This window comes from Bombina bombina, chromosome 6 (genome assembly GCF_027579735.1).
Source record: "Bombina bombina isolate aBomBom1 chromosome 6, aBomBom1.pri, whole genome shotgun sequence".
NCBI lineage: Eukaryota > Metazoa > Chordata > Amphibia > Anura > Bombinatoridae > Bombina > Bombina bombina.
In genome coordinates this window covers 152,166,048-152,193,535 of record NC_069504.1, presented here as the reverse complement: position 1 = coordinate 152,193,535, position 27,488 = coordinate 152,166,048, and the positions used below count along the sequence as shown (strand labels likewise).

Genomic DNA, 27,488 nt, shown 5'->3' with positions numbered 1-27,488 from the left:
AAGGCTGCAACTCAATGCTACACAACAGCTCTCCCTAACAACCAATGTGTTAATCTTACGAAAAGGAGAGATTCCAATGGCACTACTTATTTAGTAATTATAGACTTCTATCCAATAATAGGATACTTCAGTATTATTAACCAAAGTTCCGGGGTAGGTGCTGTGTATATTAGAAACTACAAAATTTGAAAATTATGGAGAAAAAGGAATTCTGCACAACAAGTATACACATTTAGCACTCTGAAGTCTGGAGGATTAAATCACCCTTAGGTGATATTACAAATCACAGAAATGATATGTCAGTACTGTGGTAAATATGGGTAAGATAGATAGAAGAGAACTTAATTAAAAATTAACTTTTATTAAACCATTTAAAAAGATTCTCACATACACACAACACACAATTAAAACTACGGATAGAGGGAATCGACTGGGCGTGCCCTTATAATAATATACGCTATAAGTATAGCGTAATGTTGGTCGTAGTCATATGCTCATGGAGGTAAATTCTGTATATTGACTGGCTTATAAATAATGGCCAGAAAAATTCTGTGTTAATCCAGAGATATATCAATAGACTACTAACTGGTATAGACTCTTTAATGGTAAAGGACTGGGGTAAATGATACATAAGCAATAGAGTTGCCGAGGATAGATAAGGCACTAAGCAATAACACACCGTTGACTGCTATGTTAGCAATCTAACATGGAAAGCAGTATATCCGGTAATTCTAAGTACAATAGACTGGCTAGTAATCACATATATGTAACCAAAATATACATTTAAGACATGTGATGTCTTGTGTAAAGGATAAGCATTGAAGAGTACTAAGCCAGTTAATGCACTAAGACATGTGTAGAGAACAAATTCATCACTAGTAGACGATTAAGGTGTATAGATAAAGGCTAATATCATCAAAATAAGCCTCTTGTGGCAGACAAGCAAATAAACAAAAATCGTCTTTGGGTAGGACATAAGATTAGTTAAATGTATTAATACTAGAGCAATATGAAATATATGCTTGGATCCAAGTATCATATCACTTGTGTGTTGAATTCAATGGAATAACTTTCCATCAGATTATGTGATCAGAGAACTGGTTTAAAAAAGCACTACTTTACATCAGTAACACCAATCACCTCTTACATATGAATGTATATCACACTGATTTGACTCTAAGTGTTGATTAATGTGTATAAATTCACCTAGTGGGTACACTACAATTATACTTAGCATATATTTCATATTGCTCTAGTATTAATACATTTAACTAATCTTATGTCCTACCCAAAGACGATTTTTGTTTATTTGCTTGTCTGCCGCAAGAGGCTTATTTTGATGATATTAGCCTTTATCTATACACCTTAATCATCTACTAGTGATGAATTTGTTCTCTACACATGTCTTAGTGCATTAACTGGCTTAGTACTCTTCAATGCTTATCCTTTACACAAGACATCACATGTCTTAAATGTATATTTTGGTTACATATATGTGATTACTAGCCAGTCTATTGTACTTAGAATTACCGGATATACTGCTTTCCATGTTAGATTGCTAACATAGCAGTCAACGGTGTGTTATTGCTTAGTGCCTTATCTATCCTCGGCAACTCTATTGCTTATGTATCATTTACCCCAGTCCTTTACCATTAAAGAGTCTATACCAGTTAGTAGTCTATTGATATATCTCTGGATTAACACAGAATTTTTCTGGCCATTATTTATAAGCCAGTCAATATACAGAATTTACCTCCATGAGCATATGACTACGACCAACATTACGCTATACTTATAGCGTATATTATTATAAGGGCACGCCCAGTCGATTCCCTCTATACGTAGTTTTAATTGTGTGTTGTGCGTATGTGAGAATCTTTTAAAATGGTTTAATAAAAGTAAATTTTTAATTAAGTTCTCTTCTATCTATCTTACCCATATTTACCACAGTACTGACATATCATTTCTGTGATTTGTAATATCACTTAAGGGTGATTTAATCCTCCAGACTTCAGAGTGCTAAATGTGTATACTTGTTGTGCAGAATTCCTTTTTCTCCATAATTTTCAAAAAATGTGTTAATCTTACACTGCACTCCACAGGCAAAAACTGAACAAAAATTATCATGTCAGCATGAGGAAAACACCTGCCCAGTTCCCAGAGGGCTACAAACTTCTTTACACAACAAGAACCTGCACAAAGAGGTGCAAGGCAGCTGTTACCCAGCAGGGCCACCCTTAGAATTTGTGGGGCCCTGGGCAAAACAAACTTACAGGGCCCCCAGCCCAGACCCCTTTTCCCCACCCCCATTAGCCCCACCCCTGTATCTCCTGCCCACTGTATGGACCATCCCAGTCCCAACCCAAAGTTATACATACACACATACATATCTCACACACATACACTCTCACATACTCCCTTTTACAAACACACACTTTCAGACACACGCAGACTCTGTCACTCCCTTTTACACACAGACAGGCACACACACTCACTCTCACTTCCTTTTACACAATTTCAGACACACACAAACTCTCTCACTCTCACTTCCTTTTACACGCAAACTCTCTCACTCTTACTCCCTTTTACACCCACAAACTCACTCCCTTTTACACACACACTCAGACACAGACTCTCTCTCACTCCATTTATACACAAACACTCACACCCAGACTATCTCACTCCCTTTTATACACACTCTCTCAGACACACACACGCTCTCTCTCACTCCCTTTTACACACACACTCTCAGACACACACAGACTTTCTTAGTCTCACTCCCTTTTACACACAGATTCTCAGACATACATAGACTCTCTCACTCCCTTTTACACACACACAATTTCAGACACACACAGACTCTCATTGTCTTTTACACATAGAGACTCTCACACAGAATTTCACTCCCTTTTACACACACACTCAGACACACACAGACTCCCTCTCTCATTCCCTTTTATATACACACACAGACTCTCTCACTGACACAGTTTCTTTAACAGTACCATAACTATTAAAGAGTTGCAATCCATGTATCTGGGTTTAGTTAACCCCCCTCCCCATTTAAAATAGAAAATCTGATAAAAAGTGACATCAGCATACCTATTTCTTTATTGCATTTAAAATGGTGTATTTTAAAATGTAATATAGTTTAGAAAAACAAAGAAACATGATCCTGAGCTGATTAGGTGTTTACTATAATCTCTCCTTATCAGAGAATAAGCCATCTATTCCTAAGGATACATTTTGCACAGATATACACTTTTTATTTTTACAGTAGGTTTTAATAACTTTTACCATCACAGGGGAGGACAGGGAACATTTAATATAATATTCTTAAATTATAATGTTTATTGAACTTGAAAAAATTATATAAAAAAAATAATAAATATAAATATATATATATATATATATATATATATATACACACACACACACACACTGTCCAAACAGGCTTTGCTCATTACAATTTTAGTACCTCAGCTGTCATTTGGAAGCCAAAGGGTTAAACCAGAAGAAGGAGGAATGCAGTGCTTGACCTATGGAGCTAAATCACCATTCACAGAAAAAGGGATCTCTTGTTCCTGTCAAAAGCTACAATAGAAGGAAGAGGGAGACCTGCCACTGCTTAAACAGCAACACATAATGCACTGACCCAACAAGTAAACAGCAAGAACAACCCCTCCCACAAAAAATAAAAAACGATGTGCACCATAACTGCAGAAGGGATTATAGTTACACATGTAGAAAAACAGCACTCTTTCTTCAATTAAGGATATTAGAGACACCAAGTTTTATAAAAGTTTCTGACCGAGTATGCAGGGAAAAAATGCAGCATGATCCTTCTTAGCTATGCTGGCTGCCCTGCTCTCTCTCTGCTGGAGGGTAGTCCTCTCATCACTGTCTCTATAATCTATATGCTGCCTACTATGGATGGTGACCTGCAAGTCGATTGCCCCCTTACTCCCACGGTCCACCCCACACTTTTAAACATTTTGCACAAAGTCACTCAGCATTCACTCGCATAAAGCTGGGCCGGTGCTCAGATGTGCTAGCTTCCTCCTCACTGTCACAAGGGTAGTTGATAAAAGCAGCAGCACCGTTAAAATTGCACAATGCATATTTTTTCCAACAGGGAAAAAATACACTTAGCAATTTTAACAGTGATGCTGCTTCAGTTAGAACAGAGGTACTGGAACTTACGGATTTTGACGATGGAACATTGTCACAAGGGGGAGATTAGACAGGGACCCCATTAACCCTTCAGCTGCCTTGAAAACAAGATTGCCCATGCTGATGCGTTTTTTTGCTTTTTAGTACTTACTGGTCTCTCTGTGGTGCACTGTGTCGGTTCCTCGGGCAGGGCAGCAGCTGATCGTGATGTCCTCCGGCTCCACCTCTTGATCCACTAGCTGCTCAAGAAAGGCTATAAGGCAATGGGCCCTGACAGTACAATACACACACACGAGTCATGTGAGAACTCGGCACGCAGCAGCTCCCTCCTGTTTCACTGTATTCCCGCCAAAGTCAGTATTAGTCAGAAGTCCATGCCCGGCACGCCTCCCCAGCACCATTAATAGCTGATTGGCTGTCTCAATTAGCTGATCATAGAGGCGGTTTGGAGAACCGCCTCTATTAGAGTGTGGTAAGGGCCCGGTACGATACCACTGGGTGGCGCTAGCTCATAGTGAGCTAGTAACACTATGAAACATCCATGTTGCGCAATCAATTACAGGCAGCGGAACGGTTCACTGCCTCTCAATTGCGCAACATGGATGATTCATTCATGGGATTTATGGGATGATTTTGGGATCGCATCTGTGGCGCCGGCGGAGGAAGTGGGGTGGGGGGGAGTGGTGTGGTCTGAAAAAAGTTAATGGACAAAAAAAAACCCACTCAACTTTTTTATTAATTATTAAAATAAAAACTTTTTTCATGATTTGACAGGGGAGGCGCTGCCTCCCCTGCCTCCTATTACTGCACGTCACTGAGCGTAACCACCAATATGTTAACCCAAGTAAAGCGGCGAGTCCAATTTTTCAACCATAGTATCTCCGAGACATTACACAACGAATTAAAAGGTTGTACTAAATGACAGGAGGAGACACTTTTTGAACCAACAGCTGCATTTCAGATAAGAATTTTAATTTGTGTGTTGTTTCCCATCTTTTAAAAGGATTAATAAAAGTTATATTTTATCCAGTAATTTCCGGCCTATATAATAATCTGGGCATAGAGTGCTAATATAATATTCCTTTTTGTGGAACCCTGTTCCAAAAAAATTTTTTTTGGAGTGGACAGGTTGTCTGGATACCGCAGATGCAGGTGAACACCGCTCTTAAAAAGCCTCTATCTGAACTGACATCAGAACAGGTAACCATTTCATTGCTGTCTAATATCACACTGAATATTAACCTCTGTGAAGTGGCTATATAGGACAAATAGCCCGTGACGGATTGTTTGCTATGGTACCTGTATTAATTGTTGCTTGAACAAGCTGAGCCTGTGCTACTAATAAATTGCATACTAACATACGCATGCGGATTACAAATATAGTCCATGATATTTTGCATAACCTTACTAATATGGACCCTCTGTGAATGTGAGTCAGAGGGAGTGTTTGGTTACTTGAATGGGATTATTTCTCTTTGAATCTCCGTACAACAAGTTAAAGTCAGTCTGTTGATTTGCATGATTCATTAGGACACACAACAAATGTTATCCATTGTCTTGGATTTATATTAATGGGCATTGTTGTTGGACTTTCTCCTTTTTGTCATTATGCAGCTCATATTGCCCATTTGAAACATATTGTTTATATTAATGTTGCCATTTGTTTTAATTAAATATATCAACTGTATCAGGGTCGTTAGCTTCTCTTTCTCTCTTGTTCCTGATTTGCCTGTAGGGTTGCTATTTTTATTTTTTGGGCTATAGTCTTGTGGTGGATAATAGTGGTCTGTTTTTTTCTTATTTTATTATATCATTAATCTTACCACTACCGTGCACCACTACAGGTGTATCCCATTATGGGAACATTATGTTTTGTGTATGCCTCTCAATATTATTGTACTAGCAGTGCTGATATGTATATAGTATATATATATAATTTTGTATTCTCTGAAGAAACGGATAGCAGCTTAAACTCTATGGGGGTTGGGAAAGAGATATATTTGTATCTGAAATAGCTGGTTTTGCTTATTGAACTCCACAAACTTAAATTGACATGTCCCAATTATTAGGCAATGTGTACAGAAAGAGATAACATCAGACCTGCTCATTTGCGGGGTCAGACAAATGATATGGGCATATCCTTGAAAACAATAGGTGATTATTTTAATAAGCTAAATCAGCTATTGCAGATACCCAGATAAACACAATTAATTTCCCATATAATGAATGGGAAAACCCGAGGAAGTATAACAAGTAATTTGGAACACATTAAAGGGACACTCAATCAAAATTAAACTTTCATTATTCAGATAGAGCATGCCATTTTAAACAACTTTTCAATTTAGTTCCATTAACAAAATGTGCACAGTCTTTTTATATTTAAACTTTTTGAGTCACCAGCTACTGCTGAGTATGTGCAAGAAAAAGTGTGTATGCATTTGTGAATGGCTGTCACATGGTACGTGTATGCATTTGTGATTGGCTGATGGCTGTCACATGGTACAGAGGGAGTGGAAAAAGACATAACTTTTAAAATGGTCAGAAAAAAAAATCTACTACTCATTTGAAGTTCAGACGAAGTGCGATTGCATTGTCTTGTTATCTTGTATTTGTTGATTATGCAAATCTATTGTGTTGACTGGTCCTTTAAGGGGAAACTAGTTTTCAGTACAGTGTTCCTTTAGAATAAAAGAATATTTATGCTTACCTGATAAATTTATTTCTTTTTTGACACGATGAGTCCACGGATCATCTTAATTACTAATGGGATATTCACCTCCTGGTCAGCAGGAGGAGGCAAAGAGCACCACAGCAGAGCTGTTAAATAGCTCCTCCCTTCCCTCCCACTCCAGTCATCTGACCGAAGTTAGGAAGAGAAAGGAAAAGCCAAGGTGCAGAGGTGTCTGAAGTTTACAATAACCCACAACCTGTCTAAAAGAACAGGGCGGGCCGTGGACTCATCGCGTCAAAAAAGAAATACATTTATCAGGTAAGCATAAATTTTCTTTTCTTTTTTTAAGACACGATGAGTCCACGGATCATCTTAATTACTAATGGGATTCAATACCCAAGCTAGAGTACACAGATACGGGAGGGACAAGACAGGGAACCTAAACGAAAGGCACCACTGCTTGAAGAACCTTTCTACCAAAGGTGGCCTCAGCCGAGACAAAAGTCCAACTTATAAAACCTTGAAAGAGTGTGAAGAGAGAACCAAGTTGCAGCCTTGCAAATCTGTTCCACAGATGGAATGAACCGTAACTCTCTCTGGAGGCTGCTGTCCAGCAGACCCATATGCCAAACGTAAGATACTCTTCGGCCAAAAAGAAAGAGAAGTAGCCACAGCCTTCTGTCCCTTGCGGTTTCCTGAGAAAACCACAAACAAAGAAGAAGACTGACAACAGTCCTTAGTCGCCTGCAGGTAAAACTTTAAAGCATGGACCACGTCCAAATTGAGCAGAAGTCTTTTCTTCTGAGAAAAAGGATTAGGACACAAGAAAAAAATAATCTCCCGATTAACGTACCAATCAGAAACAACCTTAGGAAGCAATCCTAATGTAGTTCGTAAACTACCTTATCTGAATGAAAATAAAATAGGATAAGGAGACTCATACTGAAATGCCGAGAGCTCAGACACTCTCTGAGCAGAAGAAAGGAAGCAAGAAATAAAAACTTCCCAAGATAACAACTCAATATCTAAAGGAAAGAATAAGCTCAAACAGAGCCCCATGAAGAACTCTGAAAACTAAATTTAGACTCCATGGAGGAATAACTGGTATGAACACAGGCCTGATCTTGACCAAGGCCTGACAAAATGATTGTACATCTGGGACATCTACCAGACGCTTGTGTAACAAAAACAGAATTTATGCTTACCTGATAAATTACTTTCTCCAACGGTGTGTCCGGTCCACGGCGTCATCCTTACTTGTGGGAATATCTCTTCCCCAACAGGAAATGGCAAAGAGTCCCAGCAAAGCTGGCCATATAGTCCCTCCTAGGCTCCACCCACCCCAGTCATTCGACCGACGGACAGGAGGAAAAATATAGGAGAAACCATATGGTACCGTGGTGACTGTAGTTAGAGAAAATAATTCATCAGACCTGATTAAAAAAACCAGGGCGGGCCGTGGACCGGACACACCGTTGGAGAAAGTAATTTATCAGGTAAGCATAAATTCTGTTTTCTCCAACATTGGTGTGTCCAGTCCACGGCGTCATCCTTACTTGTGGGAACCAATACCAAAGCTTTAGGACACGGATGAAGGGAGGGAGCAAATCAGGTTACCTAAACGGAAGGCACCACGGCTTGCAAAACCTTTCTCCCAAAAATAGCCTCCGAAGAAGCAAAAGTATCAAATTTGTAAAATTTGGCAAAAGTGTGCAGTGAAGACCAAGTCCCTGCCTTACATATCTGGTCAACAGAAGCCTCGTTCTTGAAGGCCCATGTGGAAGCCACAGCCCTAGTGGAGTGAGCTGTGATTCTTTCAGGAGGCTGCCGTCCGGCAGTCTCGTAAGCCAATCGGATGATGCTTTTAAGCCAAAAGGAAAGAGAGGTAGAAGTCGCTTTTTGACCTCTCCTTTTACCAGAATAAACAACAAACAAAGAAGATGTTTGTCTGAAATCCTTTGTAGCCTCTAAATAGAATTTTAGAGCACGGACTACGTCCAAATTGTGTAACAAACGTTCCTTCTTTGAAACTGGATTCGGACATAAAGAAGGTACAACTATCTCCTGGTTAATATTCTTGTTAGAAACAACCTTTGGAAGAAAACCAGGCTTAGTACGCAAAACCACATTATCTGCATGGAACACCAGATAAGGCGGAGAACACTGCAAAGCAGATAACTCTGAAACTCTTCTAGCAGAAGAAATAGCAACCAAAAACAAAACTTTCCAAGACAGTAACTTAATATCTATGGAATGTAAAGGTTCAAACGGAACCCCTTGAAGAACTGAAAGAACTAGATTTAGACTCCAGGGAGGAGTCAAAGGTCTGTAAACAGGCTTGATCCTAACCAGAGCCTGAACAAATGCTTGAACATCTGGCACAGCTGCCAGTCTTTTGTGTAGTAAGACAGATAAAGCAGAGATCTGTCCCTTTAGAGAACTTGCAGATAATCCTTTCTCCAAACCTTCTTGTAGAAAGGAGAGAATCTTAGGAATTTTTATCTTATTCCATGGGAATCCTTTGGATTCACACCAACAGATATATCTTTTCCATATTTTAAGGTAAATCTTTCTAGTTACCGGTTTTCTGGCCTGAACCAGAGTATCTATCACAGAATCTGAAAACCCACGCTTTGATAGAATCAAGCGTTCAATCTCCAAGCCGTCAGCTGGAGGGAGACCAGATTTGGATGTTCGAATGGACCCTGAACAAGAAGGTCCTGTCTCAAAGGTAGCTTCCATAGTGGAACCGATGACATATTCACCAGGTCTGCATACCAAGTTCTGCGTGGCCACGCAGGAGCTATCAAGATCACCGAGGCCCTCTCCTGTTTGATCCTGGCTACCAGCCTGGGAATGAGAGGAAACGGTGGAAATACATAAGCTAGGTTGAAGGTCCAAGGTGCTACTAGTGCATCTACTAGAGTCGCCTTGGGATCCCTGGATCTGGACCCGTAGCAAGGAACCTTGAAGTTCTGACGAGACGCCATCAGATCCATGTCTGGAATGCCCCATAATTGAGTTAGTTGGGCAAAAATCTCCGGGTGGAGTTCCCACTCCCCCGGATGGAATGTCTGACGACTCAGATAATCCGCTTCCCAGTTTTCCACACCTGGGATGTGGATCGCAGATAGGTGGCAGGAGTGATCCTCCGCCCATTGCATTATTTTGGTCACTTCTTTCATCGCCAGGGAACTCCTTGTTCCCCCCTGATGATTGATATACGCAACGGTCGTCATGTTGTCTGATTGGAATCTTATGAATCTGGCCTTTGCTAGCTGAGGCCAAGCCCTGAGAGCATTGAAGATCGCTCTTAGTTCCAGAATGTTTATCGGGAGAAGAGACTCTTCCCGAGACCATAGTCCCTGAGTTTTCAGGGATTTCCAGACCGCGCCCCAGCCCACTAGACTGGCGTCGGTCGTGACAATGACCCACTCTGGTCTGCGGAAGCTCATTCCCTGGGATAGATGGTCCAGGGTCAGCCACCAACGGAGTGAATCTCTGGTCTTCTGATCTACTTGAATCATTGGAGACAAGTCTGTATAGTCCTCATTCCACTGTCTGAGTATGCACAGTTGTAATGGTCTTAGATGAATTCGTGCAAAAGGAACTATGTCCATTGCTGTAACCATCAACCCTACTACTTCCATGCACTGCGCTATGGAAGGACGTGGAACAGAATGAAGAACTTGACAAGTGCTTAGAAGTTTTGACTTTCTGACCTCTGTCAGAAAAATCCTCATTTCTAAGGAATCTATTATTGTTCCCAAGAAGGGAACTCTTGTTGACGGAGACAGAGAACTTTTTTCTATGTTCACCTTCCATCCGTGTGATCTGAGAAAGGCCAGAACGATGTCTGTATGAGCCTTTGCTTTTGACAGGGACGACGCTTGTATTAGAATGTCGTCCAAGTATGGTACTAATGCAATGCCCCTCGGTCTTAGAACCGCTAGAAGGGACCCGAGTACCTTTGTGAAAATCCTTGGAGCAGTGGCTAACCCGAATGGGAGGGCCACAAACTTTTAATGTTTGTCCAGAAAGGCGAACCTTAGGAACTGATGATGTTCTTTGTGGATAGGAATATGTAGGTACGCATCCTTTAGATCCACGGTAGTCATAAATTGACCTTCCTGGATAGTGGGTAGAATCGTTCGAATGGTTTCCATCTTGAACGATGGTACCCTGAGAAATTTGTTTAGGATCTTCAAATCCAAAATTGGTCTGAAGGTTCCCTCTTTTTTGGGAACTACGAACAGATTTGAATAAAATCCAATTCCTTGTTCCTTTATTGGAACTGGGTGTATCACTCCCATCTTTAACAGGTCTTCTACACAATGTAAGAACGCCTGTCTCTTTATTTGGTTTAAGGATAAGTGAGACATGTGGAACCTTCCCCTTGGGGGTAGTTCCCTGAATTCCAGAAGATAACCCTGAGAAACTATTTCTAGTGCCCAGGGATCCTGAACATCTCTTGCCCAAGCCTGAGCAAAGAGAGAGAGTCTGCCCCCTACTAGATCCGGTCCCGGATCGGGGGCTACTCCTTCATGCTGTTTTGTTAGCAGCAGCAGGCTTCTTGGCCTGCTTACCCTTGTTCCAGCCTTGCATAGGTTTCCAGGCTGGTTTGGGCTGTGAGGCATTACCCTCTTGCTTAGAGGATGCAGAATTAGAGGCCGGTCCGTTCCTGAAATTGCGAAAGGAACGAAAATTAGACTTATTCTTGGCCTTGAAAGGCCTATCTTGTGGAAGGGCGTGGCCCTTTCCCCCAGTGATGTCTGAGATAATCTCTTTCAATTCTGGTCCAAAGAGAGTTTTACCTTTGAAAGGGATGTTAAGCAATTTTGTCTTAGATGATACATCCGCTGACCAAGACTTTAGTCAAAGCGCTCTGCGCGCCACAATTGCAAACCCTGAATTTTTCGCAGCTAATCTAGCTAATTGCAAAGCGGCATCTAAAATAAAAGAGTTAGCCAACTTAAGTGCGTGAACTCTGTCCATAACCTCCTCATATGGAGTCTCTCTACTGAGCGACTTTTCTAGTTCCTCGAACCAGATCCACGCTGCTGTAGTGACAGGAACAATGCACGAAATGGGTTGTAGAAGATAACCTTGCTGTACAAAAATCTTTTTAAGCAAACCTTCCAATTTTTTATCCATAGGATCTTTGAAAGCACAGCTATCCTCGATAGGAATAGTAGTGCGCTTGTTTAGAGTAGAAACTGCCCCCTCGACCTTAGGGACTGTCTGCCATAAGTCCTTTCTGGGGTCGACCATAGGAAATAATTTCTTAAATATAGGGGGGGGAACAAAAGGTATGCCGGGCTTCTCCCACTCCTTATTCACTATGTCCACCACCCGCTTGGGTATAGGAAAAGCGTCGGGGTGCACCGGAACCTCTAGAAACTTGTCCATCTTGCATAATTTCTCTGGAATGACCAAGTTGTCACAATCATCCAGAGTAGATAACACCTCCTTAAGCAGTGCGCGGAGATGTTCTAATTTAAATTTAAATGTCACAACATCAGGTTCAGCTTGTTGAGAAATTTTTCCTGAATCTGAAATTTCCCCATCTGACAAAACCTCCCTCATGGCCACTTCAGATTGGTGTGAGGGTATGACAGAACAATTATCATCAGCGCCCTCCTGCTCTTCAGTGTTTAAAACAGAGCAATTGCGCTTTCTCTGATATGCAGGCATTTTGGATAAAATATTTGCTATGGAGTTATCCATTACAGCCGTCAATTGTTGCATGGTAATAAGCATTGGCGCGCTAGATGTACTAGGGGCAAAACTGGTGTAGACACAGTAGGAGATGATGTAGTATCATGTCTACTCCCCTCATCTGAGGAATCATCTTGGGCAATTTCATTATCTGTGGCAGTACTGTCCTTACTTTGTTTGGACGCTATGGCACAATTATCACACAAATTTAAATGGGGAGACACATTGGCTTTCATACATATAGAACATAGCTTATCCGAAGGCACAGACATGTTAAACAGGCTTAAACTGGTCAATAAAGCACAAAAACCGTTTTAAAACAAAACCGTTACTGTCTCTTTAAATTTTAAACAGAAACACTTTATTACTGAATATGTGAAAAAGTATGAAGGAATTGTTCAAAAATTACCAAAATTTCACCACAGTGTCTTAAAGCATTAAGAGTATTGCACCCCAATTTTCAGAGCTTTAACCCTTAAAATAACGGAACCGGAGCCGTTTACAAATTTAACCCCTATACAGTCCCAGCTACAGCCTTTGCTGTGACACAACCAAGCCCAGAGGGGAATACGATACTAAATGACGCCTTCTAGAACCTTTTCCAGCTACTTTCAGATCCTCACACATGCATCTGCATGTCTTGCTCTCAAAAACAACTGCGCAGTAATGGCGCGAAAATGAGGCTCAGCCTACAACTGGGAAGGTCCTCCCTGACTGGAAAAGGTGTCTAACATAGTGCCTGCCGTTAAAAAACGTTCCCCAAGTTTATAAATGTGAATTATCAGCATAAACATGTATAAAATGTCCAAATAAAGCAATCGATTTAGCCCATAAAAGTGTCTACCAGTTTTATAGCCCATATTAAGCCCTTTATTCTGTTTGAGACTAAGAAAATGGCTTACCGGTCCCCATGAGGGGAAATGACAGCCTTCCAGCATTACACAGTCTTGTTAGAAATATGGCTAGTCATACCTTAAGCAGAAAAGTCTGCTAACTGTTTCCCCCAACTGAAGTTACTTCATCTCAACAGTCCTATGTGGAAACAGCAATCGATTTTAGTAACTGTCTGCTAAAATCATCTTCCTCTAACAAACAGAAATCTTCATCCTTTTCTGTTTCAGAGTAAATAGTACATACCAGCACTATTTTAAAATAACAAACACTTGATAGAAGAATAAAAAACTACATTTAAACACCAAAAACTCTTAACCATCTCCGTGGAGATGTTGCCTGTGCAACGGCAAAGAGAATGACTGGGGTGGGCGGAGCCTAGGAGGGACTATATGGCCAGCTTTGCTGGGACTCTTTGCCATTTCCTGTTGGGGAAGAGATATTCCCACAAGTAAGGATGACGCCGTGGACCGGACACACCAATGTTGGAGAAATAGCGAAGACATGGTTTTACCCTTTAGGGAACTGGACAATAAATCTTCCCCCAAACCATTTTGGAGAAAAGATAAAATTTAAGGAATCCTATCTATTCCATGAGTAGTCTATGGACTCACACCAATAGAGATATTTACGCCATATCTTATGATAAATTTTCGAGCCTGAATCATGGTCACAATGACCGAGTCAGAAAAACCCCGCTTGGATAATAAGTGTCCAATCTCCAAGCAGTCAGATTCAGATAAACCAGATTTGGGTGAAGGAGGAGCCCGTGAATTAGAAGGTCCTTCCCCAACGGAAGACTCCAAGATGGCAGAGATGACATGTCCACCAGATCTGCATACCAAATTGTACAAGGCGAAGTCGGTGTTATGAGGATCACCGAAGCCCTCTCCTGCTGGATTCGAGCAATGGCCCGAGGAAGAAGAGCAAACGGAGGAAAAAGCGGGAGAACACTTCCGGATGGAGTTTTCACTCTCCTGAATGAAAGGACTGCCTGCGCAGGAATCCACCTCCCAAATGTTTCACTCCTGGAATGTATCTCACCAACAGGCAGCAAGAATGGGCCTCCACCCACTGAATTATTTTGGATACCTCTGTCATCGCTAAGGAACTCCTCGTTCCTCCCTGATGATTGATGTAAGCCACTGACATAATTTTGAGCGACTGGAACCTGATAAATTGGACCAAGGCTAACTGAGGCCAGACCAGAAGAACATGGTAGATTGTGCTCAGCTCCAGAATGTTTATAGGAAGAAAAGACTCTGGCTGAGTCCAAACCCCCTGAGCCCTTAGGGAGCCCCAGACTGCTCCCCATCCTAGAAGGCTGGCGTCAGTAGTCACAAATACCCAAGATGGTCTGCGAAAGCAGTTTCCTGGGAGAGATAATCCAGAGACAACCACCATTGAAGAGAAACCCTCGTCTCCTGCTCCAGTAGTATTTGAGGAGACAAATCTGTATAATCTCCAATCCATTGCCTGAGCATGTTTAACTGCAGAGGTCTGAGATGGAACCGAGCAAATGGGATGATGACCACTGCCGCCACCATCAGTCCGATTACCTCCATGCACTGAGCCACTGAAGGCCGAGGAGTGGACTGAATGACTAAACAAGTATTGACAAACTTCAATTTCCTAACATTCTGTCAGAAAAATCTTAATTGATATGGAATCTACAATGGTTCCCAAGAAAGTTACCCTTGTGTATGAGGCTAAGAAACTCCTTTCCAACTTTAACTTCCACCCATAAGACCACAGGAAGGATAACAACAAGTCTGTGTGAAATCTGGCTAGCTGTAAGGATGGCGCCTGGACTAGAATGTCGTCCAGAGAGGACGCCACTGTAATGCCCCGTAAGTGAAGCACCGCCAACAGCGCTCCCAGAGCCTTTGTAAAAACTCTGAGAGCTGAGACAAGACCGAAAAGAAGAACCACGAACTGGAAGCATTTGTCCAACTTGTGAATGGCACAGGAAGGTATGTGTCCTTTAAATCCATTGTTGTCATAAATTGACCCTCTTGGATGAAGGAAAGAATGGAACGAATAGTTGCCATCTTGAAGGACGGTACACTAAGAAAATCTGTTTAGACTCTTGAGTTCTAAAAAGTGGAATGAAGGTTCCCTCTTTTATGGGAACCACAAACCGATTGGTATAAAAAAAAAACAGACCCAGTACCTGTATTGGAACTCTGAAGGTTCCCTATCTTTTGTGGAACAATCATTCCCAGGTCTGAGATGTCTCTTATGCAGTGTAAGAACGCCTCTCCCTTTGTCTGATCTGCAGATAATCTTGAAAGCAAAAACCTGCCTCTGGGAGGAAAACTCTTGAACTCCAATTTGAATCCCTGGGACACTATTTTCTATTGCCCAGGAATTCTGAACATCTCGAACCCAAGCCTGAGCGAAGACTGAAAGTCTGCCCCCTACAAGATCCGATCCTGGATCGGGGGCATGTCCTTCATGCGGTCTTTGATTCAACAGCAGGCTATTTGGATCTCTTTTTTTTTTTTTTTAAAAAAAGGATATTATTTCCGTCAAGCCAGGTTCCAACAAGGTCTTCCCCTTGTAATGAAACTTTAAAAGCTTAGACTTAGAGCATACATCCGTAGAACAAGACTCTAACCATAAAGCTCTGTGAGCTGAAACAGAGAAACCTATGCTCCCCTTATGACAACTTGAAGGGAAGAATTTGAAATAAAGGAATTAGCCAAATTGAAAGCCTTTATCCTATCCTGGATTTTATCCAAGGGAGTTTCTGACTTAAGAGCATCAGACAACGCATTAAACCAATATGCCGTTGCACTAGTGACGGTAGTAAGTACATAGCTGGATGCCATTGTAAGCCCTGGTGTACATCCCTTTTCTAATTTTCGTCCAAAGGACACTTGAAAAATCCAATTATCCTCTAATGGCATAGTAGTTCTCTTAGCTAAACTGGAAACTACTCCTTCCACCCTAGGGAATGTTTGCCCAGCTTCCTTAGCTGAGTCGGCTATGTGAAAACATCTCTTTAAATAACATAATTTATGTAAGAACTTACCTGATAAATTCATTTCTTTCATATTAGCAAGAGTCCATGAGCTAGTGACGTATGGGATATACATTCCTACCAGGAGGGGCAAAGTTTCCCAAACCTCAAAATGCCTATAAATACACCCCTCACCACACCCACAAATCAGTTTAACGAATAGCCAAGAAGTGGGGTGATAAGAAAAAAGTGCGAAAGCATAAAAAATAAGGAATTGGAATAATTGTGCTTTATACAAAAAAAATCATAACCACCACAAAAAGGGTGGGCCTCATGGACTCTTGCTAATATGAAAGAAATGAATTTATCAGGTAAGTTCTTACATAAATTATGTTTTCTTTCATGTAATTAGCAAGAGTCCATGAGCTAGTGACGTATGGGATAATGACTACCCAAGATGTGGATCTTCCACGCAAGAGTCACTAGAGAGGGAGGGATAAGCCAATTCCGCTGAAAATAATCCACACCCAAAACAAAGTTTAAATCTTATAATGAAAAAAACTGATATTATAAGCAGAAGAATCAAACTGAAACAGCTGCCTGAAGTATTTTTCTACCAAAAACTGCTTCAGAAGAAGAAAACACATCAAAAAGGTAGAATTTAGTAAAAATATGCAAAGAAAATCAAGTTGCTGCTTTGCAAATCTGATCAACCGAAGCTTCATTCCTAAACGCCCAGGAAGTAGAAACTGACCTAGCAGAATGAGCTGTAAACCTTTGAGGCAGAGTTTTACCTGACTCGACATAAGAATGATGAAACAAAGATTTCCACCAAGATGCCAAAGAAATGGCAGAAGCCTTCTGACCTTTCCTAGAACTGGAAAAGATAACAAAAAGACTAGAAGTCTTTCGGAAATTCTTAGTAGCTTCAACATGTTTCAAAACTCTAACTACATCCAAAGAATGCAGTGAACTCTCCTTAGAATTCTTAGGATTAGGACATAATGAAGGAACTACAATTTATCTACTAATGTTGTTAGAATTCACAACCTTAGGAAAAAATTTAAAAGAAGTTCGCAACACCGCCTTATCCTGATGAAAAATCAGAAAAGGAGACTCACAAGAAAGAGCAGAAAAATTCAGAAACTTCTTCTAGCAGAAGAGATGGCCAAAAGAAACAAAACTTTCCAAGAAAGTAATTTTAAGACCAGAGAATGCATAGGTTCAAACGGAGGAGCATGAAGAGCCCCCAGAACCAAATTCAAACTCCAAGGAGGAGAGATTGACTTAATGACAAGTTTTATACGAACCAAAGCTTGTACAAAACAATAAAAATCAGGAAAACTAGCAATCTTTCTGTAAAAAAGAACAGAAAGAGCAAAGATTTGTCCTTGTAAGGAACTTGCAGACAAAACTTATCCAAAACATCCTGAAGAAACTGTCAAATTCTAGAAATTCTAAAAGAATGCCAAGAAAAATGATGAGAAAAACACCAAAAAATGCAAGTCTTCCAGACTCGATAATATATCATCCTAGATACAGAGTTACGAGCCTGCAACATAGTATTAATTACGGAGTCAGAGAAACCTCTATGACTGAGAATCAAGCGTTCAATCTCCATACCTTCAATTTAAGGATTTGAGATCCTGATGGAAAAAAAGGACCTTGTGATAAAAGGTCTGGACTTAACGGAAGAGTCCACGGATGGCATAGAGCCATCCGGACAAGATCCGCATACCAAAACCTGTGAGGCCATGCTGGAGCCACCAGCAGACTAAACGAACGCTCCTTTAGAAGATTGGAAATCACTCTTGAAAGAAGAACTAGAGGCGGAAAGATATAGACAGGATGAAACTTCCAAGGAAGTGACAATGCATCCACTGCCTCCGCCTGAGGATCCCTGGATCTGGACAGATACCTGGGAAGCTTTTTGTTTAGATGAGAAGCCATCAGATCTATTTCTGGAAGTCCCCATATTTGAACAATCTGAAGAAAAACCTCTGGGTGAAGACCATTCGCCCGGATGTAGCATTTGGCGACTGAGATAATCCGCTTCCCAATTCTCTATACCTGGGATATGAACCACAGAAATTAGACAGGAGCTGGATTTCGCCCATACAAGTATTCGAGATACTTCCTTATAGCCAGAGGACTGTGAGTCCCTCATGATGATAGACATATGCCACATTTGTGACATTGTCCGTCTGAAAACAAATGCACGACTCTCTCTTTAGAAGAGGCCACGACTGAAGAGCTCTGAAAATTGCATGGAGTTCCAAAATGTTAATTGGAAATCTCACCTCCTGAGATTCCCAAACCCCTTGTGCTGTCAGAAACACCCATACAGCTCCCCAACCTGTCAGACTTGCATCTGTTGAGATCACAGTCCAGGTTGGAAGAACAAAAGAAGCCCCCTGAACTAAACGATGGTGGTCTGTACCACATCAGAGGGTGTCGAACAATCGGTTTTAAAGATATTAAATGAGATATCTTAGTATAATCCTTGCACCACTGGTTCAGCATACAGAGCTGAAGAGGTCGCATATGAAAATGAGCAAAGGGGAACACGTCCAATGCAGCAGTCATAAATAACCTAGAATTTCCATGCATAAAGCTACTGAAGGAATAATTGAGACTGAAGGTTTCGATAAGCTGAAACCAAATTCAGACGTCTCTTGTCCGACAGAGACAGAGTCATGGACACTGAATCTATCTGGAAACCTAAAAAAGGTTACTCTTGTCTGAGGAATCAACAAACTGATTGGTTAATTGATCCTCCAACCATGTTTTTGAAGAAAACAACACTCATAAAAAGCCGGAAAGGATCTTTCCATTGAAAATGAGCAAAGGGAATTGAATCCAATGCTGTTAAAAACTTCTATGCATAAATAGCAACTGAAGGAAATAGTAGAGACTAAAGGTACCGACAGACGGAACCCAATACAAATTGTCCCTTGTCCTGATAGAGAAAAAGACAGTGACATAAACCATCTGGAAACCTAAAAAAGGTGACCCTTACGTGAGGAATCAAGAACTTTTGAAAAAAGATCCTCTAAATATGTCCTGAAGAGCAAAGTGAATCATATGAGATTCTGCATCCTCAGGAAATAATCTGAATGAAAACAGAAAAATGAAAAATATGCATTTATTGTATCTAATGAAAACAAATAATGCTATCAGCGACCATAAAAAGGCAGAATAGTTGGAATAAAACTCCAAAAACCAGTTCCTAAAAAAGGAACTGGAAGAAATACCCCAGAAGATTCCAGGTCTGAGCAGCGCTTGAACCCCATGGGTGCCCAGCCATGCTTCAACAGTACCCAGAATATATAGGACAGGAACACACTTAAAGAAAGTGTTAGCCTTACTGGAATAAAATCAAAGAAATTTGGACAAAATAGAACCAAAATAAATTTCAAAGAAGTCTTAACCTGCCCCTTACCAGCCAAGCTGGAATACGGCACGTACATCGCAATATTAGGGAGCTGATTCGAACCCCAATTATAAACATGTTACTTGGGAAAGAACTCAGGAAATCGTTCCTTAATAAGAACAACCAAACTAGTATAAGCTTAAAGTTTAGTCTTAGAACTCAATCTTGAAGCCCAGAGTAACAGTTAAGAATTTAATCCAAATATAAAAATAACTGATTATCTCAGAACAAAAGAAATATGGATTTTCTTTTTTTTTTTTTAAAAATCACAAAATTCTTCTAGCTAAAATAGCTAAAGACATAGATTAACCCTCATTTGCGAATATATTCAATAAAAAGAAGACACAAATGAAATCATTAGCATGATAGTCCAGTTTAAAGGACCAGTCAAAACAGAGGACTTGCAAAATGCAAAACAACAAGACAAATGCAACAGCACCTAGTCTAGTAAATGTTGTCCCTTTAACAATGCTAAAATAAATCATAATCTGATACTTGATCTTAAAGTAAACAGAAAAAATGAAGCAATTGCAATATCACAGGATCAAGAAAAGTACCTGAAACTAAATAATTTTCCATAAATAAGATACAACTATATAAAGGAAAATAAATACTATTTTGCTATAGAAACAATAGCATAATTAGTAGGAGTAGAGATAGCCCCAATAAATTGGAGAACCCTCCAAATTGAATTTAACTGCTGGCAAAGAATATAGTTTAAAACCTTTAAAGAAGGAAAAAGAGAATTCTCAGCCTATTCCATTCCCTAGTATGGGGAATTGGAAAGAAAACCTCTGAAATCACAGAAGAATAAAAATGCAGAAATAATGTCAGCTAGTCTTAAAGAACTAGTTACCTTAATATCCAAAATAATCAACACCTCTTCAACAAAGAACAAATGTACTTTAATAAAAAATTTATAAAAAAGTAGATTTGTTAGTGTCAATATCTGATGAAGAAAATTTCTGAAAGAGAAAAAAACATCATCAGAGAAGGATAAATCAGTATGTTGTTGGTCATTTGAAACTTTCATAATTAAAAAAGAAGTGGAAAAAGACCTACAAATTGTATTAGAAGGCACGAAGTCAGACAAAGCCTTAATCAGAAAAAATATTTCTTATAAATCTTCTAAACATTTCTTGTACTTAAGAAATGTAAAAAGCATAAATACTAATAGAATCTGCATGTAAAAGTATATCATAAAAACTTATTACAAACCATAGCTAAAGATAAACATTTATAACATTTAAAATAAATGAACTTAGCTTTGGTAGAACTGAAACTCAGTTACGCATTTTTCCAGAAGTGGCTTCTGACTCAGGGCCAAACGTAGACATCTTGCAATATGTAATAGAAAGAACAACATATAAAGCAAAATTGATCAAATTCCTTAAATGACAGTTTCAGGAATGGGAAAAAAATGCTAGTGAGCAAGCTTCTAGCAACCAGAAGCAATAATTAATGAGACTTAAATAATGTGGAGACAAAAGTGACGCCCATATTTTTTAGCGGCAAAAAAAGACGCCCACATTATTTGGCGCCTAAATGCTTTTGGCGCCAAAAATGACGCCACATCCGGAACACCGACACTTTTGGCGCAAAAAACGTCAAAAAATGACGCAACTTCCGGCGACACGTATGACGCCGGAAACAGAAAAAAAAATTTGCGCCAAAAAAGTCAGCGCCAAGAATGACGCAATAAAATGAAGCATTTTCAGCCCCCGCGAGCCTAACAGCCCACAGGGAAAAAAGTCAAATTTTAAGGTAAGAAAAAAATGATTTATTCATATGCATTATCCCAAATATGAAACTGACTGTCTGAAATAAGGAATGTTTGAACATCCTGAGTCAAGGCAAATAAATGTTTGAATACATATATTTAGAACTTTATATAAAAGTGCCCAACCATAGCTTAGAGTGTCACAGAAAATAAGACTTACTTACCCCAGGACACTCATCTACATGTAGTAGAAAGCCAAACCAGTACTGAAACGAGAATCAGTAGAGGTAATGGTATATATAAGAGTATATCGTCGATCTGAAAAGGGAGGTAAGAGATGAATCTCTACGACCGATAACAGAGAACCTATGAAATAGACCCCGTAGAAGGAGATCTTGAATTCAAACAGGCAATACTCTCCTCACATCCCTCTGACATTCACTGCACGCTGAGAGGAAAACCGGGCTCCAACCTGCTGCGGAGCGCATATCAACGTAGAATCTAGCACAAACTTACTTCACCACCTCCATAGGAGGCAAAGTTTGTAAAACTGATTTGTGGGTGTGGTGAGGGGTGTATTTATAGGCATTTTGAGGTTTGGGAAACTTTGCCCCTCCTGGTAGGAATGTATATCCCATACGTCCCTAGCTCATGGACTCTTGCTAATTACATGAAAGAAATAGGGAATGCGTTTTTTTCCATTCCTTATAACTTACTGGACGCACTAGGATAGATTACACCGGTAGTGTCAGAATCATCCAGGGTAGCTAAAACCTCCTAAAGTACCAAATGGAGGCGTCAAAGCTAAAGAACTAAAAGAAAAACAACCTCAGGATCAAATAAAGGTATTAGTCATCCAAGACTGAGAATTTTCTCTCATATAATACCGAAGTATCTTCCTCTAACAGGGAAGAACCATTCTGAATAGCAAGTAAGGAATCCATCGCCTTAGACGATGGGAAAAACATATAATGCATGAGATGCAGAGTAACTCCGGACGGAGTGTGTGAGGAAGTGCAGGGCACTGCTTGTGGGCCATAACATTTTGTGGGCACTATAGGAGAAATTTGTGTCATAAAATGATCATTGTCAACAGACTTCTGAACAGCAAACGCCTTAAAAGGAGAAGGTTCAGAAAAAGAGTGACATTTTTTAATAAAAATTGACACATAAAAAAGTTACTGTCTCTTTAAATTTTAAAGTAACTTTATGTTATGTGTGCACTTGTTCCATTTTAAGATACAAGGCTGAATTAAGAAATAAACAGCAGAAATTAATTTAATAAAAGTGACCCCAAAAAAACGTTACTGCCTTTTTAAATTTTAAAAGTAACTATCTTATGTGTGCACTTGTTCCATTTTAAGATACAGGGCTGAATTAAGCAATAAACAGCTGAAAGTTATTTACTAAAAATAACCCCCAAAAAACGTTACTGTCTCTTTAATATTAAAAGTAACTAATTTATATGTGCACTTGTTCCATTTTAAGATGCAGGGTTGAATTAAGCAAAAAAACAGCTGAAATTCATTTAATAAAAGGAACCCCAAAAACACGTTACTGTCTCTTTTAATTTTAAAAGTAACTTTATTTTATTTCTGCTGAAAAAAAGGTTAGATATTGCGGACTAAACCCTTTTGAAACACAGTCTGGTGCAATACTGACACCTTAACGAGAGAAACAGTCTCCACTGAATCTTCCGATACCAGGAAGAATATACAAAGAGGTGCTCACTAAATTGGCGCCACACATAACTCCGCCCATCGTGGGCGTTAACAAAATCCTCTCCCGGTCGCCATCTCTTACTTAGAAAAAATAGACTTTGGGAGTATAATAACGGACTGAACAACTTCTAGTCCGAGAACAATAAACCAACTAATCATGCAGTCGCTTTACAAGGCTAAACTAGCTGTGTATCAACACGTGTTTACACTGAACTTGTTCAAGCAAAGCACATTAATTATGGCCATAAGAGATCTCCCGGTTGGCTACTATTAAACCACCGGGAAATAAGAACGTAAGTCCCATGCATTGCCTCACACTGAGCTTATTCTGAAATACCGCTCAACGATTACGGCAAAACAACAATTGTTGCAATATGAGATCTCCCGGTCGGCTATTATTAAACCGACTGGAGATAATAATACAAGTCACATGTATTGCCTCACACTGAGCTTTTTATCGGATGTATAGCTCCGCAGTGATGGATTCGTTATGACTGAATGGCAATCTCACAAGTCCCATACATCAAGCCCCAGTGCCTGCGTTTAACTGTTCCAAAGTGTTCCCTAAAACTCTGAGGGAATCTATCTGTAAGCCTCTGATGATAAGGCTAAATCCAATGAGGAATAAATAAAAATGAAGTGCCCAACTTTCTTCTGAGTCTTCCTTACTTCACCCCCAGAATAAAGTTAGCACTTACGTCATTATCTCCTGCCGGACAGTAAGGCAGTTCCCAGGTTTGCGAGGTCCTCTCCCTCACATGGACCTGTAATGTAAAACGAAAGTTCTGAGTAATATCCCTTAGATTTTCTTGGTAAGGGCAGCAAACAAATACATGGGAGGCGCAGTGAGAATTATGTCCCACAAGTTCCCATTGCTCTAAAGCCACCAAAAGCTCTACTGAAGAGACTGATATGGACTACGGCTACACAATAGAACAAAGTAGCACACTCTGGCACTACTTTAAAAATAATAAACTCTTGATTGAAGAATCTAATCTAACACCTCACTTTACCTCTTCCTATCACTAACGTAGGCAAAGAGAATGACTGGAGTGGGAGGGAAGGGAGGAGCTATTTAACAGCTCTGCTGTGGTGCTCTTTGCCTCCTCCTGCTGACCAGGAGGTGAATATCCTATTAGTAATTAAGAGGATCCGTGGACTCATCGTGTCTTAAAAAAGAAATACAATTATTGCAGTGTTACAATTACTTTGGCACATTTCTGTTGTTAAGTAAGGAGGTAAGGGACAAATAGGATTAGAGTGGCCGGTGTGTAATCTAGTTTAAGAGGTGCAGCTTTGATAAAACCTCTAGTAAGTTAATACAGACTTACCAGTTCTTTTTAAATGAAACCAAACATCTCTTAAGGTCCACACCATATGTTTCAGCTGTAGTAGAAAGGAGAATATTTTGTTGTACTTATTCACACAGGATTCTGTTATGACTATGTTCAACGGCCAATCAACCTTAAGGAAGACACACACAAAAAAACGTTAAGATAGTTTAACTCTTGTTAAATGGAAGTCATGTAATTATTACTTGATGTATGTGATAAGGATTAAACTAGGCCTGTGAATATATATATATATATATATATATATATAAAAGGTGGCGGCCGCTTGCGGCATTATGCTCTTTTCAGAGCTACATTTATCCTTGTGAAAGTGAAACACACTAAGATCTGGATTTGCACAGATCTTAGTGTGTTTCACTTTCATAAGAATAAACGCTTCTCTGAAAAGAGCCGAATGTCGTGAGCGTCCGACTTCTGCATTTGCATCTTAAAGAATGATGCGAATGTACAGGCCTAGATTAAACGTGTTAAACACACAGTTAAACCCTGGATGTATGCCATTCCTAATTAGCAAATTGTGTGTTTCCAGAAGATAAACACACTAGGGGTCAATTCCAATCTTTCTCAAAATGGCTCCCGGTGGCTGATATGGATAGCATGTTTTTCAAGTGATTGCGATCCAAAATGCATTCGGCTCCTAAAGGCTTACAGCTGCGAATGGGTTTTCAATATAAAAGTCCTCAAAAATGTGTTTTTAAGTACTGGTTATTGGGATCGAAACCGAGAATCCAACTGAAACAGACACATACAATAGCCTTTTCACACCTCTTAAAGGGATATGAAACCCAATTTTTTTCTTTCATGATTCAGATAGAGCATGCACTTTTAAGCAACTTTCTAATTTACTCCTATTATCAATTTTTCTTCGTTCTCTTGGTATCTTTATTTGAAAAAGCAGGAATGTAAGCTTAGGAGCCAGTCCATTTTTGGATTAGCACCTGGGTAGCGCAGATTGGTGGCTAAAAGAAAGAAACACACACATATCACCACGGTCAAGGAGATTTAACATTTACATGCTCTTAAACTAGGGTCACATGACACAGATCTATTGCTATCATTATCACCTTAACACAAGTTAAAGGGACATGATACTAAAAAATCTGTTCTATTTAAGCTAAAAACACAATTTATGCTTACCTGATAAATTTATTTCTCTTGTGGTGTATCCAGTCCACGGATCATCCATTACTTGTGGGATATTCTCATTCCCAACAGGAAGTTGCAAGAGGACACCCACAGCAGAGCTGTAATATAGCTCCTCCCCTAACTGTCATAGCCAGTCATTCGACCGAAAACAAGCCGAGAAAGGAGGAACCATAGGGTGCAGTAGTTACTGTAGTTTAAATTTAAAAATTACCTGCCTTAAAATGACAGGGCGGGCCGTGGACTGGATACACCACAAGAGAAATAAATTTATCAGGTAAGCATAAATTGTGTTTTCTCTTGTAAGGTGTATCCAGTCCACGGATCATCCATTACTTGTGGGATACCAATACCAAAGCTAAAGTACACGGATGAAGGGAGGGACAAGGCAGGAACTTAAATGGAAGGAACCACTGCCCGTAAAACCTTTCTCCCAAATATAGCCTCCGAAGAAGCAAAAGTATCAAATTTGTAAAATTTTGAAAAAATATGAAGTGAAGACCAAGTCGTCGCCTTGCAAATCTGATCAAAAGAAGCCTCATTTTTAAAGGCCCAAGTGGAAGCCACAGCTCTAGTGGAATGAGCTGTAATCCTTTCAGGAGGCTGCTGTCCAGCAGTCTCATAGGCTAAGCGGATTAAGCTTCTTAGTCAAAAAGAAAAAGAGGTTGCCGAAGCCTTTTGACCTCTCCTCTGTCCAGAGTAGACAACAAACAAAGCAGATGTTTGACGAAAATCTTTAGTAGCTTGTAAGTAAAACTTTAAAGCACGGACCACGTCCAAATTGTGTAACACAAGGATGGAACAATCATCTCTTGATTGATATTCTTGTTAGATACCACCTTAGGTAAGAACCCAGGTTTGGTACGCAGGACTACTTTATCCGTATGAAAAATCAGATAAGGAGAATCACATTGTAAGGCAGATAGCTCAGAGACTCTACGAGCCGAGGAAATAGCTACCAAAAAAAAGAACTTTCCAAGATAAAAGCTTGATATCTATGGAATGAAGAGGTTCAAACGGAACTCCTTGAAGAACCTTAAGAACCAAGTTTAAGCTCCATGGTGGAGCAACAGGTTTAAACACAGGCTTGATTCTAACTAAAGGCTGACAAAATGCCTGAACGTCTGGAACATCTGCCAGACGCTTAACTAGCTGACAATCCTTTTTCCAAACCTTCTTGGAGAAAAGATAATATCCTAGCAATCCTGACCTTACTCCATGAGTAACCCTTGGATTCACACCAATAAAGATATCTACGCCATAACTTATGGTAAATTTTCCTGGTGACAGGCTTTCGTGCCTGTCTTAAGGTATCAATAACTGACTCGGAGAAGCCACGCTTTGATAAAATCAAGCTTTCAATCTCCAGGCAGTCAGCCTCAGAGAAATTAGATTTGGATGGTTGAAAGGCCCCTGAAGTAGAAGGTCCTGTTTCAGAGGCAGAGACCATGGTGGAAAGGATGACATGTCCACTAGATCTGCATACCAGGTCCTGCGTGGCCACGCAGGTGCTATTAGAATCACAGATGCTCTCTCCTGCTTGATCTTGGCAATCAGTCGAGGGAGCAGAGGAAACGGTGGAAACACATAAGCCAGGTTGAAAGACCAGGGCACTGCTAGAGCATCTATCAGTGTCGCCTTGTGATCCCTGGACCTGGATCCGTAACACTGAAGCTTGGCGTTCTGGCGAGACGCCATGAG

General features: G+C 40.1%; 1 protein-coding gene across 1 annotated transcript in view; it reads right to left on the bottom strand.

The window, feature by feature from the left end:
* Window positions 1-27,488, bottom strand: part of TUBGCP6 (tubulin gamma complex associated protein 6) — a 379,035-nt gene that overhangs the window by 106,709 nt on the left and 244,838 nt on the right. The window contains exon 23 of the mRNA XM_053716637.1: window positions 24,624-24,756. Coding sequence (XP_053572612.1) covers window positions 24,624-24,756 — 133 coding nt within the window. The remainder of the gene's footprint in view (window positions 1-24,623; window positions 24,757-27,488) is intronic.